The sequence below is a fragment of the Arvicanthis niloticus genome, chromosome 20 (assembly GCF_011762505.2).
Source record: "Arvicanthis niloticus isolate mArvNil1 chromosome 20, mArvNil1.pat.X, whole genome shotgun sequence".
In the NCBI taxonomy this organism is placed as follows: domain Eukaryota; kingdom Metazoa; phylum Chordata; class Mammalia; order Rodentia; family Muridae; genus Arvicanthis; species Arvicanthis niloticus.
The window spans coordinates 2,558,755-2,574,694 of NC_047677.1; the positions used below are offsets into that span (position 1 = coordinate 2,558,755).

General features: G+C 43.5%; 1 protein-coding gene across 1 annotated transcript; it reads right to left on the bottom strand.

Annotated features, from left to right (window-relative positions):
• Positions 1–2,674: 2,674 nt before the first annotated feature.
• Positions 2,675–15,619, bottom strand: Gja1 (gap junction protein alpha 1). Its single transcript, XM_034524495.2, has 2 exons — positions 15,418–15,619; positions 2,675–5,593 (listed from the first exon to the last, which is right to left on the bottom strand). Exon 2 carries the CDS (start codon positions 5,578–5,580, stop codon positions 4,432–4,434), a length of 1,149 nt encoding a protein of 382 aa, XP_034380386.1. The 5' UTR covers positions 5,581–5,593; positions 15,418–15,619; the 3' UTR covers positions 2,675–4,431.
• Between the last annotated feature and the right edge of the window lie 321 nt (positions 15,620–15,940).

Consider the following 15,940-nt stretch of genomic DNA (forward strand, 5'->3'; position numbering starts at 1 on the left):
CTACTATGTCACTATGGAACTGTCATTGAATTACATCTCAACTAATTTGTCCCAGTTGGCTTCTAATGGCTTTTCTGCCCCCCCCCCCAAAAAAAAAAAGGTTTAGAGAATCTTCTGGATGTGGTGCCACAAGCTTGTAAGGTAGGAGTAGGAATTCAGCCTCAGATACATAGCAAGTTTGAGGTTAGCCCAGCTTGGGCTACCTGTCTCAAAACACAAAAAGAAAATTTAATGATATCATCTTATATGTATATTAGAAAAATAAACAGAACTTAATGTTCCAATACTTGGAAGAATTAATTTTGTATGCTTTTGAGGACAGGAACTAAATCAGTCAGTCATTCCTTAATTCTTAACATCCGATAAGCCTTAGATGTATGTGTGTAAAATAAAGTGGTTTCTTCTACCAGTTAAGGTTTCTTTGATGTCCAGTATAAAAAGATGATGGTTAAATGTGACCCTGTTTCATGTACTTCTGTATGTTCACATTTTGCACATACAATGTAAGTATTCTTGTTTTCTTCTGCTGGAGTTGCAACCAAGGGATGCTGTTTTAAGGGGCCTCACAGTGTGGACTGGAGCTCACTATGTAGCTAAATCTTTTAATACACTGAGAAATGTTGATAGTGGTTGAAATGAGTAATTCTTTTTGTCCTGGGTTTTATTCTTTTGAAAATAGTGAAGCCTTCATACTCATACATCCCAAGCTGGTTATGTGACTGAGAACCTTATACTTTTTTTTGTTTTTTTTTGAGACAGGGTTTCTCTGTGTAGCCCTGGCTGTCCTGGAACTCACTCTGTAGACCAGGCTGGCCTTGAACTCAGAAATCCGCCTGCCTCTGCCTCCCAAGTGCTGGGATCAAAGGCGTGCGCCACCACTGCCCGGCCGAGAACCTTATACTTTAAAAAAAGTATTAATGTATTTTTAAAACTAGTATAACACACTGGACACCACTATGTCGTTTTAAAGTATTTTTATGACCCCCCCTCCCAAATCCCCCCAAAACCCAGAGATCAAACCCAGGATTTCATGTAGGCTGGACAATCACTCTACAACAACAGTGGTTCTTGACCTTTCCCATGATGCAAACCTTTTAATACAGTTCATGGTGTGGTGACCCCCCCAACGATTTTCGTTTCTATTTTATAATTTTTAAACTTTGCTACTGGACAGAGTCTTCCTTCCCAGAGCCATCGGAAATCCATGTTTCCTAATGATCATGACCCACAGGTTGTGAACCGCAGCTCTGCAGTTACATCTTTGTCCCTACGTTACTATTTCAGAAGCCAGTTCTCTCCTTCCACCAAATTCTAAAAAGCTTTTACTGGCTGAGCCATCCTGCCAGCCCTGTCTCAGTCGACTGAGATTAGGTAGTTAAGTATTGAGGCTTGACCTTGTGGAGCCCTGCCTCAGAAGCCCATGTGCTGATATTACTGATGTTTGCATTTTATTTATTCTTGATATTGCATTTTGTAGCTGAAATATCAACTGACCAGAATCACTTTCCCCTTGCAGGGTTGATTTTTTCTTGAGATCTTTAGGTTTGCTTGGTTTTTGGTCGATGTAGCCTTGGCTGGTCTGAAAATCCTGTAGACCAAATTTGCTTCCACAGTCCAGAAATTCATTTACCTCTACCTGTGAGTACAGGATTAAAGATGCTACCCACAATAACCAGCAAGTTACCTCCACAAGATTTTAATAAAATTACCAAAATCTAGTTCCTTCTCTGAATGTAAGCATACCCAAGCTTGTAGTTGTGGACAATTTAACAAGTCTCGTTAAAGTTGAGTCCAGATAGAACACACCTCAGTGCTAAAGCATATGTTCAACCTTATATGTAAGGTCTTAGCTCCAACTGTATGTAACAACCCATACACCCTCTCCAAAACTGTAATCACTATTCCTGGCCTATAATTCTATGTATTGAGGAGGACTTGGCAAGAGAATGTAGAGGCTGGCATATAACTCGAGATTCCATTCTATGCGTGTGCAGGGCCTGATGTGGAGAGAAACTGTACTTCAAATTAAACATCTGTATACGTTATTTCCTCTGTTAAAATATTACCCCAGTGTTTCAAAATTAATGATGTTCAGAACATAGCTTATGGTGATTGCCTTTAAACAAAAACCCAGGCCATTTCTCTTTTAAATCTTTTTCCTTTTTTTGTTTTTAAAATTTTTGTTGTTGTTGTTGTTTTGTTTCTCAAGACAGAGTTTCTCTGTATAGCCCTGGCTGTCCTGGAACTCACTTTGTAGACCAGGCTGGCCTCAAACTCAGAAATCCACCTGCCTCTGCCTCCCAAGTGCTGGGATCAAAGGTATGCGCCACCACTGCCTGGCTTCTTTTAAATATTCTTTAAAATATGAATCTTAAGACTGTAATGAGGTGTCAGTGGTTGGGGCACTGGCTGCTCTTCAAAGAGCCAGATTAGATTCCCAACACCCACAAGGCAGTTCACAACTATCTGAAACTGCAGCCCCAGGAGATTTGACACCATTTTTCCGGCCACCACAGGCAACAGGCCCACATGGTGCACAGACAGACAAGCAAGCAGGCAAAAAATCAAAACACATAAAAGTCCAAGACATTATAATCATTGGATCTATTTTTGGTAATCTTGATTAAATTCGGTAAGTTTTTTGTTTAAAATCATACAAGACATGCAGGCTATCTTTATTATACTAAATTAAAACTTTATTGAATAAAGAACACTCTCCCGAGCACATGATTGGATGGGCTAGGTCTACCTTACATGCAGTGAAGCTGAACACGACAGTAGTTTAACATGGAATGTCAAACAAATTAGTTTCTCATTGTACAAAAAAAATCTCTTTATGTAGCTGACTCGCAAGAGGAAACACATGATAACTCAACATTTCAATCATTTGTGATGCGTTTTTTAAAAGTCATTTGAAGAAACTGGTAGGTGTCTTTAGCATACACTTCAAATAAATTAGTTACATGTGCACTGCTGAAACCGCCTTCACCCCCCTCTAGTATTTCCAAGAAAATCTTAGTGCAAACATCCATGTTGCTCGTCAATCTAGAAGACTGTTAAACTCAGAATACAAGTTCTGAGTGAATGTGTAGTTAAGTAGGACAAAAATTAGATCACCAGTTACTATAAGGTTCCTTTAGGCTCACTTGGTAGTCCACTCTAAGCAACCCTCTTCTAAGTCTCTCACATTAATGACTAAAGCCTGTTTACAGTACTAAAACTCTATCATTCAAGCATCAATGATTATATTTCAGAAAAAGGAAATCATCCATTTCAGTAATGGCTATTACTGCTACATTCTAAAAAAGAGAGAAAAAATTATAATTAACAAAAATCATTATCCACAATAGGATACACGGAAAAACAACATTTTAGGGGAAATCTGTACTTTACTTGCACGGCAGGAATTCTATAATGTAAACACCACGTTGGCCCACACCACAAAAAAAAAAAAAAAAAAAAAAAAAAAAAAAAAAAAAAAAAAAAAAAAAAATCCACGAGAAAGGTTCAAATTTGAACACTGTGTGCATTGAATTCAAATCTATATTTGTGAGTTTATACTGCCTCTGCTTGTACCAATAATGACAAAACACACACTTACACACACGCATACCCACACGTAGAAGCGATTGTTAAATATTGAGCATGGCTTGCCTCCCTGATGCTAACTCAAAAAAAAAAAAAAAAAAAAAGGACGTTTTGACTGTTTTAAAAATGTCGATAGAAAATAGAAACCATTTGGTGAGGGCAAGGACCAGTTGAGAATGATGTACGGATGGTACAACGGTGAGACAGATTCGAAAAAGAACCCACTGAGACGTAAATGCATGGGCAATCTTTTTCTTTGAGCCTTGTCTGAACTTCAAATTGATACTAAGAATGAAAATCCTGCATAAGGTCCTTCCGTACCTGGAGGGTCAGGCCAGGGAAGCTTACCTGCAAACTGCAAGTTTTAAACACTGGAATGTTTTAGCGGGGATGTAGGACAACCTATCTTTTCATAAAGAAAATGCAATGTTGAGGACTCAGATTCCTGCTCAAAGCTATCGCAGAATCTCAGGAAAAAAAATTTAAAAATTATCATCCACGCATTCACGTATACAGAACCATTCTTAAGGTTCAGTTGGGGGGGGGGCAGAGAGAGAAAGCCCTTATCTATGTTCACCCAATGCGACTCTTAACTAGAATTTAAGTTCTTTGAATCTTCTACATTAAATACCAATATGTACCTCCCTTATCCGTATCTGTTCCGCCCAGCTATCCCAAACACCCCCAAGGAACCTAGGTATTGTAATGTCTTTGTTTTCTACGCCTCATTACTGAGATTGTTGAGTACCACCTCCACGGGAACAAAATGAACACCCCAGGTGCACGTTCTGCAAGCACCCTTTTTCTCCACAATCGTTTGGCAGCTCAATGCTCAAGCCACCTTTAAATCTCCAGGTCATCAGGCCGTGGTCTGCTGCTGGCGCGGCTGCTGGCCCTGCTGGAAGGTCGCTGGTCCACGATGGCTAGTGGCTGGAGTTCATGTCCAGCAGCAACTTTTTTGGCGTTTTGGTTGTCGTCAGGGAAATCAAATGGCTGGGCGTGGGAGTTGGAGATGGTGCTTCCGGCCTGCCCCATTCGGTTTTGCTCTGCGCTGTAATTCGCCCAGTTTTGCTCGCTGGCTTGCTTGTTGTAGTTGCGGCATGAGGAATTGTTTCTGTCACCAGTAACCAGTTTGTACCCAGGAGGAGACATAGGTGAGAGTGGAGCAGTTGGTGAGGAGCAGCCATTGAAGTAAGCATATTTTGGAGATCCGCAGTCTTTTGATGGGCTCAGTGGGCCAGTAGTGGCGTGGTAAGGATCACTTCTTCCCTTCACGCGATCCTTAACGCCCTTGAAGAAGACATAGAAGAGCTCAATGATATTCAAAGCGAGAGACACCAAGGACACCACCAGCATGAAGATGATGAAGATGGTTTTTTCTGTGGGACGTGAGAGGAAACAGTCCACCTGGTGAGGGCAGGGATCTCTCTTGCACGTGTAGACGGCACTCAGGCTGAACCCATAGATGTACCACTGGATCAACAGGAAGGCCACCTCGAAGACAGACTTGAAGAGGATGCTGATGATGTAGGTTCTCAGCAGGCCCCCTCTCATCTTCACCTTGCCGTGTTCTTCAATCCCATACTTGAACTTCTTGATTTCAATCTGCTTCAGGTGCATCTCCACGTTGACCCCGTCGGTCTGGGCCACTTTGAGCTCCTCTTCTTTCTTGTTCAGCTTCTCTTCCTTTCTCATCACATAGAACACATGGGCCAAGTACAGGAGCGTGGGCACAGACACGAATATGATCTGAAGGACCCAGAAGCGTACGTGAGAGATAGGGAAGGACTTGTCATAGCAGACGTTTTCACAACCAGGTTGTTGAGTGTTACAGCGAAAGGCAGACTGCTCATCACCCCAAGCTGACTCAACCGCTGTCCCCAGGAGCAGGATTCTGAAAATGAAGAGTACGGACAGCCACACCTTCCCTCCAGCCGTGGAGTAGGCCTGGACCTTGTCCAGAAGCTTTCCCAAGGCGCTCCAGTCACCCATGTCTGGGCACCTCCTAAGAAAAAATACACAAAAACCAAGAAAACAACTTAGCGATTATAGGCTGTAAATTGATGGTTTGGAATATATATAGTTTCTTTTTTTCAAGGGTCAGTCAAAATAAGGCAGATTCAACCCAAACTGGAACAGAACCCAGGTACAAATCTGGCTACATTTCCCAAAAATGAGGTTGACTCAGAAGTAATAGCACCGAGATACAGGGAGAAGAACAGGCCCAACTTGCTGAAGATATATTATTAAGCCTCTGGATACCACCTTGCCATGTGACCTGACATGCACTTCCTACCAAGTGCTTTTGCTGATTTTATTTGCTTGATAAATGAGGGCAGTTCTCACTTGAGAGACCAAGGGTCTGTATGCCTGTATTGGCACCTAAGTAAAGACTGAGCGAGCGAAGGCCCTTCAGCAACCAACCTTGCTTCCCAACATGCTACGACACACCAGTTTACTCCCAATTTTACTCCGAAATGTTCCTCCTTGATATATCAAACATGACATTTGTGAACATTCTGAATTAAGTTCATCTGTACATTTCTCTTTCTTTCTTTGATGGGTCTCCTATCTTAGCCCAAGTTGTTATCTTCCCGTCACTGCCTTCCGAGATTCTAGACACGTGCTCCCGTACTTGGTCTGTTTCCTAGCATGAGGCAGGAGGGTCAGAGCTGTTGAGATTGAGGCTACCCTGACACTCAGTCTACATAAAAAAATCTGCAGACTAATGTACACATTTCAACTGAGTTCCATTTGTCTCCATACCACTTAATAAATTTATAAACTGCATAAACTGGTGTATCGCAGCATGTTGGGAAGCAAGGTTGGTTGCTGAAGGGCCTTCGCTTAAGTCTTTATTTAGGTGCCAATACTTTAATAATACACATCAATGGTTTGCTTGATAAACTTTCTCAGCCTGGTGGTGTGGCACATTTAATTCCAGCACTTGAGAGGCAGAGGCAGGCAGATCTTTGAGTTCAAGGCCAGACTGGTCTACAGAGTGAGTTCCAGGACAGGCAAGGCTATACAGGAAAAAAAAAACTCCATCTTGGAAAAACCAAAAACAAAAAAACAAGCAACATAAACAAAAAACAATGGGGGGGGGGTGGGGAGAGGATGATTTCTAAAGGGGGAAAAAAAAAAAAGAAAGAATGCTGTTCACTCATCTTTTGGTACTTTAGATTTTAACAGTTCTTTACTGAGCTTTGGGCCCAGAGCCAGTGCAATCCCTTGGACCCAGCCAGGGCTGGAAGCTTATGCCTATAGTTTCTGTGCTTAGCAGGTAGAAACAAGAGAATCACTATACTCAGAAGGCTAGCCTGTTCTACACAATGTTTCAGGCCAACAAGGGCTACAAAGTTAAGCCCTGTAACTAGGGTCAAAGCAAGAAGCAGCAGGCACAGAGGCTGTTTCTTTTCAGCAGAGCCTTTCAGAAAAGACGTAGTCAAAGATCTAATAATTAACTGCCTATAGCTCCTGAGGGAGAGGTGGGGTTGTGAACCTCTCCCTACTCCATGGGTGCCTTTGAAGATGGTCAGACTCTTGCCAAAACTAGAATAGCAAGAAGTGGTAGGCAAGCCCATGCATATAGTATTTTCTAAACAGTTGTAGACAAAAGACTCTTTCCTTCATCTTTTTGGAAGTTATTTTAGACTGTGAAAGGACAATTCAGAAAGTGAAATTAGTATATGACGTGTAAACAGAGAGGAGTGAAGGCTGGCACGGTCCACAGGGAAAGGCTTGAGGACAAGGGAATAATTTAATCGTGATGGACAGTATTATTCGAGAACATAAAAGAAAGAGCCTCTAATTTAGCAGAAAATACTAGACTAGAAGTGAAGGGTAGTCCACAAGGGTCAAGCAAACAAGAAAAAACTTTGGAGCCATATCCAGACAGTTCTATGTGATGATGTGTAAATTGGCCCCACTTCTGTTTGTAAAGAACTGTAATATTCTGCCAGGGTCATCTGCTTTTGCTCAGATATCCATTCGTTGGGGAGTGGGGTGGCGAAAACAGAGTGATCAGCTGTTTGCACACATCTCATCACGGATCATGCAGTAGATCAAGCAAGCAGCTCGCTCAGGGACACAATGGGCACCACATGCACCTCCCTGCTCTTTAAGGCTAGGTACAGCTGAGGGGTGCTGGCGGAGGTTCATTAATGAATTGTTAATATTCTGGAGTAAAAGTCGGGCGGTGGTGGCGTACGCCTTTAATCCCAGCACTTGGGAGGCAGAGGCAGGCGGATTTCTGAGTTCGAGGCCAGCTTGGTCTACAGAGTGAGCTCCAGGACAGCCAGGGCTAAACAGAGAAACCCTGTCTTGAAAAACCAAAATAAATAAATAAATAATAAAATAAATAAATAAAAATAAAATTCTGGAGTAAGAAACTTGACTTTTGTATAATTCTGAGATTCCACAAACATATTCCCAGAGCCCGGGCATGTGAATTGGGTCACCAGTCGGTTCTCTGGGCAATAGTTTTTTTTTTTTTATTGCACCAGCAATTTAATTGCAAAGCTGTCTTTTCTTTAAGCACCCACGCAGCAGTCATTTGCATTAATGAGTTACAGTCTTTCATCCGAATAAGATATGAATTATCCAAATTGGGCACTGTAGCTCCTGGAACATGTAGATGCCTGTCATTACCACTATCATAGACACCATCAAATAATGCTTAATGGGATGGCTCATCTTGTGACTCCAAACTTAGTTACCTCTCTCCTTGTAGCTATTCACTATCTCCAGTCCACTGGCTGGTCCTCTTTTTTCTAGACCTTGCTTAATATTTCTACTTTTCCAAATCTCAGAAAAAAAAAAAAAAAAAGAAAGAAAAGAAAAAAGAAAGTTCTGTCTCTTCAGCACAGGGTCTTTCTAGATACTACTGATTAAACTCTAGCTTAGTACGTAGCCCAGGCTACCTCTAAACTTGTGGCAAACCTTTTACTTAACTCTCCCAAAGCGCTTAGAATATAGGCACTTACAACAAGATATGGCTCTTAGTTGAAACATTAATGCTCTTTTCTAACAAAAGGGCTTAATTATGTTCACGGAGTCCCTGGCACAGCCATCTTTCCTCTTTTGCAGCTACAAACTACACTCATAAGATGGGTACATGCCTTGCTTGACACAGGCTTCTTGGGTACTCACTTCCTTTCTAGACACTCAAGTTGTAGCTTTATAATTATACTATGGTCTAATTTAATGCTTTGTGCAAAGTTCTCAATATTTTCGTTTATTTCCTCCTTTGAGTCAGAGTCTTATGTAGCCCAGGCTATCCTCAAAACCTGTAGATGCACATAGAAGGATGGCTTCGGTCCTCCTGCCTATACCTCTGCCAGGATTACAGGCCCAAACAGTATTACTCAACTTAGCTAGATCGCCACCCCCTAGTAGCAGATTTTTGGCAGTGACCAGGTTGGTCACTCTAGAACTTTTGGTATCCCATGTTAGATCAATTGCCTGCTCTCCACAATCACCTGGTTCAGATGCTCATAGCCCCAGGCACACATGACTTCTGCAAGGTGAGGCCTGGGAGATCAGCCTTTGGCTTTTTTCCCCCCACTACTATCTAAAACAAATATCCTAGGTGGTTCTAAAGTAAAGTCTTGGAGGCAAGCAGGCAATGAGTGACTCCTCCGAAGATTGGGTGTTTCCCTGCCCAATATATTTCTGAGTGGCAGAACATCTGGGAAGGAGAGTAGGCCAAAGCGTCTAAATATTTAGTTTGAGGTACAGAGCATTTGGGGACAGCAGCTCTCTGGCACCTGTGAACTGAGGTCACTCTTGGCTCCACTGGTTCTGTCTGTTGCTTACTCCTTGCCGCCGCCCGAGATCCTAGCAATGAAAACTGTTTAACCTAAATGGGTCATCTTCAAAATAGTTTACATCTTAGTTTAAAACTAGCCAGCTGTGTCTTTCCCTGGAGCCTTAGCAAGTCAGAAGCTGCAGGCGAACCCCATGCTGCTCGTATTACAATATCACAATTGGAACAACTGACTTAATTGTACAGACTTTCTAACAGACAACTATAATGCTGAGTAAGAAAGAAAATCACGAGCCATTAAAATCGTCTTTTGAGAAGAGTCTCATGCAGCCCACTTCTAACATTGGGTTGGTTTTGTGTCTGAGAGTGAACTTGAACTCCCGATTCGTCTTCCACCTCAAGTGCTGAGATTACAGGTGTATACCAACACTCCCCAGCTAAGATCAATCTTTTCTGGACAAGGTCTCACTCACTATGCAGATCAGGCTGCCCTCACAACTAAGAGATCTGCCTACCCTGCCTCTGGAATGCACTACCACTCACCACACCTAGGTAGCAATCATCTCAGAATGAGTGAAGTGAATTTAGATGAAGGTCCTTTACTATTTTAGATAAGATTATGCTATCTAAAAATCTACAAGAAAATGCCTATATAAGTTGTTGATTAAAGCCACTTGATGGGCAATTGTATGGAGGAGGCTACTGCTTTGTGTGTGTGTTCCCGCCCTGCCACTACCCACATTGTCCTCACCTCAGCCTTAAACTGGTGTCTGGGTGCTTACCCTCCTCAGCCTTCCAAGTGCTGAGATCATTCCAGCCCCATTGTGGGTTTTTTGTTGTTGCTTGATAAACAGGGTTTTTCTGTATAGCCCTGGCTGTCCTGGAACTTACTCTGTAGACCAGGCTGGCCTTGAATTCAGAAATCCACCTGTCTCTGCCTCCAAGTGCTGGGATTAAAGGGATGTGCCACCACTGCCTGGCTACCCCTGGTTGGTCTTGAACTCAGAGATCTACCTGCCTCTGCTTCCCAAGAGCTGAAATTAAAGGTGTGCATCACCACACTCTGCTTCCTAATGTGCACTTTGAGTGTGCCAAGTGCAAAATATTACATGCCTCTAAAACTTAAATGCAAATCTATCCCTCCTGCCATTTTTTCTATAGGTAACCTGCCTTTCATACCAAATGATTCCTAGTGACTCTTCCTCTTCCAACCTTAGCCAGATTTTTTGTCAGTTTTAAGTTGATACATAATTAACACACCCGAATTTAATGTGTAGATAAGCTTTATCTTCGAGATGAAATCAGTCCATAACTGTTTCCGCTCAGCACCTTAGCATTTAGCCTGACTCACCTCTCTTCAGTTTTCCTGTCTCCCTAACTTGCCAAAATATTTGCATCTGCACTCTTCTTTTTCAGGTCTCACCTCATTAGCCAACTTTCCTGAGCAGGAACTATGAAATAGCCTTTCCCCAGGTCCCGGAATTTCCTGTTTCCCCTGTCTTTTTTTTTTTTTTTTTTTTTTTTTAAAAACAGCTTTCCTCTATGCCACGTAACATACATTTGCTTACTGTCAGGATCCTCCTCTAGAATGTGAACTGCGAGGGAGCTTTCTTTCTTTCCCAGATCTACTCCTCCAGTACCCCACAATAAGACATGCAACATAAATATCTGTGAGAGAATTCAGGGGACTCTCCTCTGGCAGGGTGGTTGACGCCTGTAATCTCAGCACTTTAGGAAGCTGAAACAAATGGATCCTGACAAATCTAAGGTCAGAGTCAGATCTACAAAAGCAAGACCGTCTTAAAACAAAACAAGCAAAACTTCTTTTAAAAAGCCAGAGAGGCTGGAGAAATGACCCACAGTTAGGAGCACTTGTTGCTCTGGCGGAGGACATGGGTCTGGCTCCCAACATGCCTATGATAGTTTCAGTTCCAGAGGATCCAATCCCTCTTTGGACCCGTGGGCATCAGGCACACACACAGTGTGCATTCATACACTCGGACGAAACACTCGGACGAAACACTCGTCCACACAAAGCAAAGGCTATTGCTTTGTGTGTTTTCTCTCCCCTGCTTAAAGTAGTATCTAAAATTCCCAAAGGACAGTTTGCTAAAGGACTGCTGTTGGTTAAAAAGACATGTTTCAAATCATTCTGGAGCTGTTTAAATTTACAGTGAGATCTCAGTGGGGGTTAAGTCCCTCTGGGAGATGCTCCAACCCACCCCCACACCCCCAGTTCTGAGTATTTTAATGGATGGTAGCACATGATTTCATGGCATCCTAGGACAATCACAGAAACCGTCTGCTTGAAAAGTTTACTTCAAGAGTGACAATACTTGTGAGAAATGGTTCTGAATAAGACATCATTACTGGCGTTTACTAGTTATTTAAATGTAGCACCTCTACTCAGTCTGAGTCACCAAGCAACAAGGTGATTTGAATCCAGCACCACAGAAAACACCTTCAGATCAGATCAAACTCAACCCTTGTAGCCTTACACCAGGTGAGTTTATGTTTAGCTCCTTTGTTGGAGAAACCTATTCTACGTAAACATCTTTGTTACAAATTCTAACACATAAGATCCAGATTACCTAAATTCTTTTGTAAGGAATTTCTTAATCTTCCAAGGCTCACAGGCTTTGATATGAAACACCAGACGGCTTCTTTATTCTGCTCTTTACATATCCTGGTCTGAACACAGTCAAAACATGCCAGACTCCACAGAATAAGCTGTGGTTAAGGCACCCCACCCAAAGGAAGATGGTGAACCAAGAGACAATCTCTTTCCCTGCCAACCACATTTGCTCAGTCAACTTTAGGGACGGAGACTAGTGTCAAATCAGAAGCTGCAGAGTAAGAACCATATTTAACTGTCATCTAAATAACTTTGAAAATCACCATTTTTTGTTACTTCATCCGCCTCTACTCTCCCACCCACCTACAAACGGACAGTTCTTACTAAACAATCCTGTAGGTCCATGGTCACGTAAAACAGCTTCAGGATGCTCAAGGGTATTAGGTACAATCTATTTGCCTCAGTAAGTCACAAGTGTGATATTCCATGCCTTTATTTAAGACCGTGATAAAATATAACTGTTTCTTTCAAAGGTACTGTAAATTTGTCTCATCTGTCTTCTAATTTTGGTATCTTTTTCGATAGCACAATAGTAACTAAAACTGTTGGGAACAACAGAGTTTCTGAAATCGTAGACAACTAGAAACATTGAGATGTGAATGTAGGCAGTTCCTTACCTAAAGAACTAACCACGGTGGGACTTTGGCAAAAGGCATTTTGCTCAGGCATCTCTTGATGGCAAATTAAGTGGAGGTTTTAACCAATTACCCCAAGAATTCAACACACACTGTACCCTTCCACTTAAAAGCAGCTGGGAATTTTTAAACTTGGGAGTATCCACACTTATTGTAGATGTTAATGATACACCCAGGATGATTATTCTTTTCTCTCCTGAGTGAGCTGGCTAAGCCTCAACACATCAAAAGTCAAACGAAATCTGGGAAGGGAAGTGAGAACAGGAAAGGTGGAGTCCCAGGTATTAATCAGTGGGTGACTTTCCTATAGTTCTCTTCCCTCGGGGTATACAAAGTTTCTACAGTTCACGTGAGTTAAAGCAAGGCAGATTATCTGCGTCCTTTCTCTCTGCGGGAATTGGAAACAACTAAGCAACCAAGCTCGGCTCCCTTCGCGGAAGGAAATGCAGCCTTCCCTTCTAGCTGCTGGCTTTAGAACCAAATTTTCCGTGGAAGGTCAGCAATAAAAGAATCCCAACCGCGCGCGTGTGTGTGTATGTGTGGACAGTGTAGACAGTGGAATATCAAAGCACTGCCACCTGAAACCCCAGGCAAAGGACAGGTAGCCACCCAGGTAGCCACTGTATTCGAATCTGGGTGCACAAAGCCTTCACACACCGGGGAGATGCATTCCAGTAATCCAGAAGTCAATACCTCACCAGGACAGATGTACAGTCTGTAACTGAGCTCATTCGCCCATTTTCACACAACTTGGCCTACCCAGCAGAATTAACTAGTACCCCCCACCCCCCAGGTAGTATACGTCCTCATTAGCATATTTTGCTTTACAGACGCAATCCTCATTTAAAAAAAAATAACCTCAGGCTTCCTCATAGGACACTATTGACCATTCAAGGTTGCCCAGTGGTCTTTATCGGACTGGTAAGATTCACCACCTTCCAGCCACTACTATTTTGTTTGGGGAACAAAGGAAATCAAACCTACCCCCTCCCCCAAAGCTGCCTTGTGGGTTTTAAGATCTCCGCTTCCCACCCAAAACCCAGCAGTGGGAGGGAAAGGGAAGCTCTCCTCCGGGCGCGGGCCGGGAAGTGTTCGAATAAGACTCTGCCAGAGATGCCCAGCGAGTGTTGGGTGGATCCGAGGGCACTAACGGGGAGAACTCTGCTCGGAAGTCAAGGTTTGAATTTCCCAATCCTGAGCGGATTTGCCTCAGCACACGTCAGTAGCTGTGGCAGGGTTTCTCGAAGGGTCTTCTTTGCCCCTCCTTCTTCCGCCCCGCCTCATTCTTGGGGAATTTCAAGAGTTTCCAAGAGTGTTACAAGTGCATTTACCAGCACCGGGGCTCCCTAGGTGTTTAGGGGACATTCCCAGGGGCTCCATTCAGCCACCCGACGAGTTTAGGCAGAGAAACCGTGAAAAGGCGGTTCGGAGGGCGGGGTGTGGACTTCAGACTGACAACTTAAATAAAGTCGACCACTTGCTCTCCGACCGTCGGGCCGCGAGCCTGGCCTCCCCTCCCCCCTACGCAGGCAGCGGTCTAGACCGCCAAGCCCGGAGGCTGCGGGGAGCGCGAGCGGAGCCCGGAATGATGCTAAGGTTGGGCAGGAGGTGCCCGTGCCACCCTCTGCCCCAAAGCTTTCACTGCAGAACGACCCGGCCTCATCTGGTACAGAAAAAGCTCTTCAATACAGACCCACCCTGATTTCGGTGCGGATTTAGGCCGGACAAAATGAAGACCGGGCACAGTGCTTTACAGAATGTGTTACCCATTAAAACAACAACAACAGCAAAATGCTTTAAGACGGACCCCCACCCCCTTTAAACTGCAAGTTAGTATCAATTTTGCTTAGTGCTTTGCACCCTCTGGTAGCGCCAATTCAAAACTGTCCCAACAGCTCTGAAGTTGCTACAGGTCCAGGCAGGCAGCGAAGGGTGTGGGGGAGGGGGCAGCCCCTTCTAAAGCGCGGCTCCAAAAATCCCTTTTCCCTATTCCTTCTAGGAGCACGCGATTTAGCAGTTGATTTTGGAAAAGCATCCTGGCACACACTGTTTCTAAACGCCAGCTCTTCCGCTAACGCTCCGTAAGTCACCACCACCCATTCAAGATTTCTCGCGCCCCGAGTTGCCAGCGTGGAGTTTAAAAAAAAAAAAATCAGTCGGTGCGGGCTAAGGGATTCATCCCGTAGTACCGCGCTGGCTTGCACAAAGCAACTACTGTTGGTCTAAAAACCTTAACGGCAGCACCCTGATCTACGTATTTTCTGGCTTAATCCTGAAAAGTCTAAGGGAGAACCACGTGGAAGTCAACTGCTGCCGCAGCGTTTCAACAAAGCACTTTGTTACAAAAGGAGTCTGCCTTTCCAAGGCTGACGGGAATTTCATTAGGAAAAAAAAAGAGCGCAGTGTCCAGCACTATAGGAAGCAGGCTAAGCAAAGTTAACTGAGGTGCCCCCCCCCCATCACCTCCCCTCCGCAACACCTCCATTGGCGACTACAGAAAAGTGAAATTAGGCTCCACAACAAAGAACCAAGTCTAGTAACTTGGTCCTTCGCTCTAGTTGGAAAAAGTTTGAGCTCTTACCTGTTGCGTTATCAGCGGAACTTTTTAAACAACCAGAATATAAACCAGCACGTGGAAATGACAAAGGCACTTTGAAGATCATTGTTCTACTTACAGTATCCTAAATCAAAGACGCAACGCATTTACAAAGCACAGTAGAAGACTTTCCCTTACAGAAAGAGACGCTACTAGGTAAAGTGGTTTTTTTTTTTTTTTTTCTCCCAAAACTTACTCTTTCACTTAATGAAAGTGAAGCCGGCGCGCCAAAGTGGTGGAAATCCTTGGAGGTTGAAGTCAAAAGAGGAGAGTTCAGGCTCTCAGACCTGTCTGTTTAAAGTTTAAAAGTCTGCTGCTGTTTGGTACTTTCTTCACGCCTTTCCCCCAATGAAAGAAAAGTGCTGATACCTCGTAAAAGCGTTTTTCTAACTTGGAGCACAGAGCTTTTAAAAGTTTCAAGCCACTGACTCAACTGGGAGGAGGGGCTAGGAGAAAGGGGAGGGAGGAAGAAAAGGCGGGGAGGAGGTGGGAGGAGGCTGGCGAGCGAGGGGCTGAACAGGCAGAAGAAGCAACCTGGTCAAGATAGAGTTGTAGTTTGAAAGTGCTGACGAGAAGGGGAAAAAATATAAGAAACAGCTCTAGATGTACGTCAGCCACCGCGGGGCTGTGAGTCCTCACAGATTTAAAAAAAAAAAAAAAAAAAAAACCTGTCGGGTGCAGTACTTGCTTCAATGGATGACCAGGGGGAGTGAGGAGAT

Bases quoted from the DNA above. Each gene is read 5' to 3' on its own strand.
- Gja1 (XM_034524495.2), bottom strand. From the start codon at position 5,580: ATGGGTGACTGGAGCGCCTTGGGAAAGCTTCTGGACAAGGTCCAGGCC.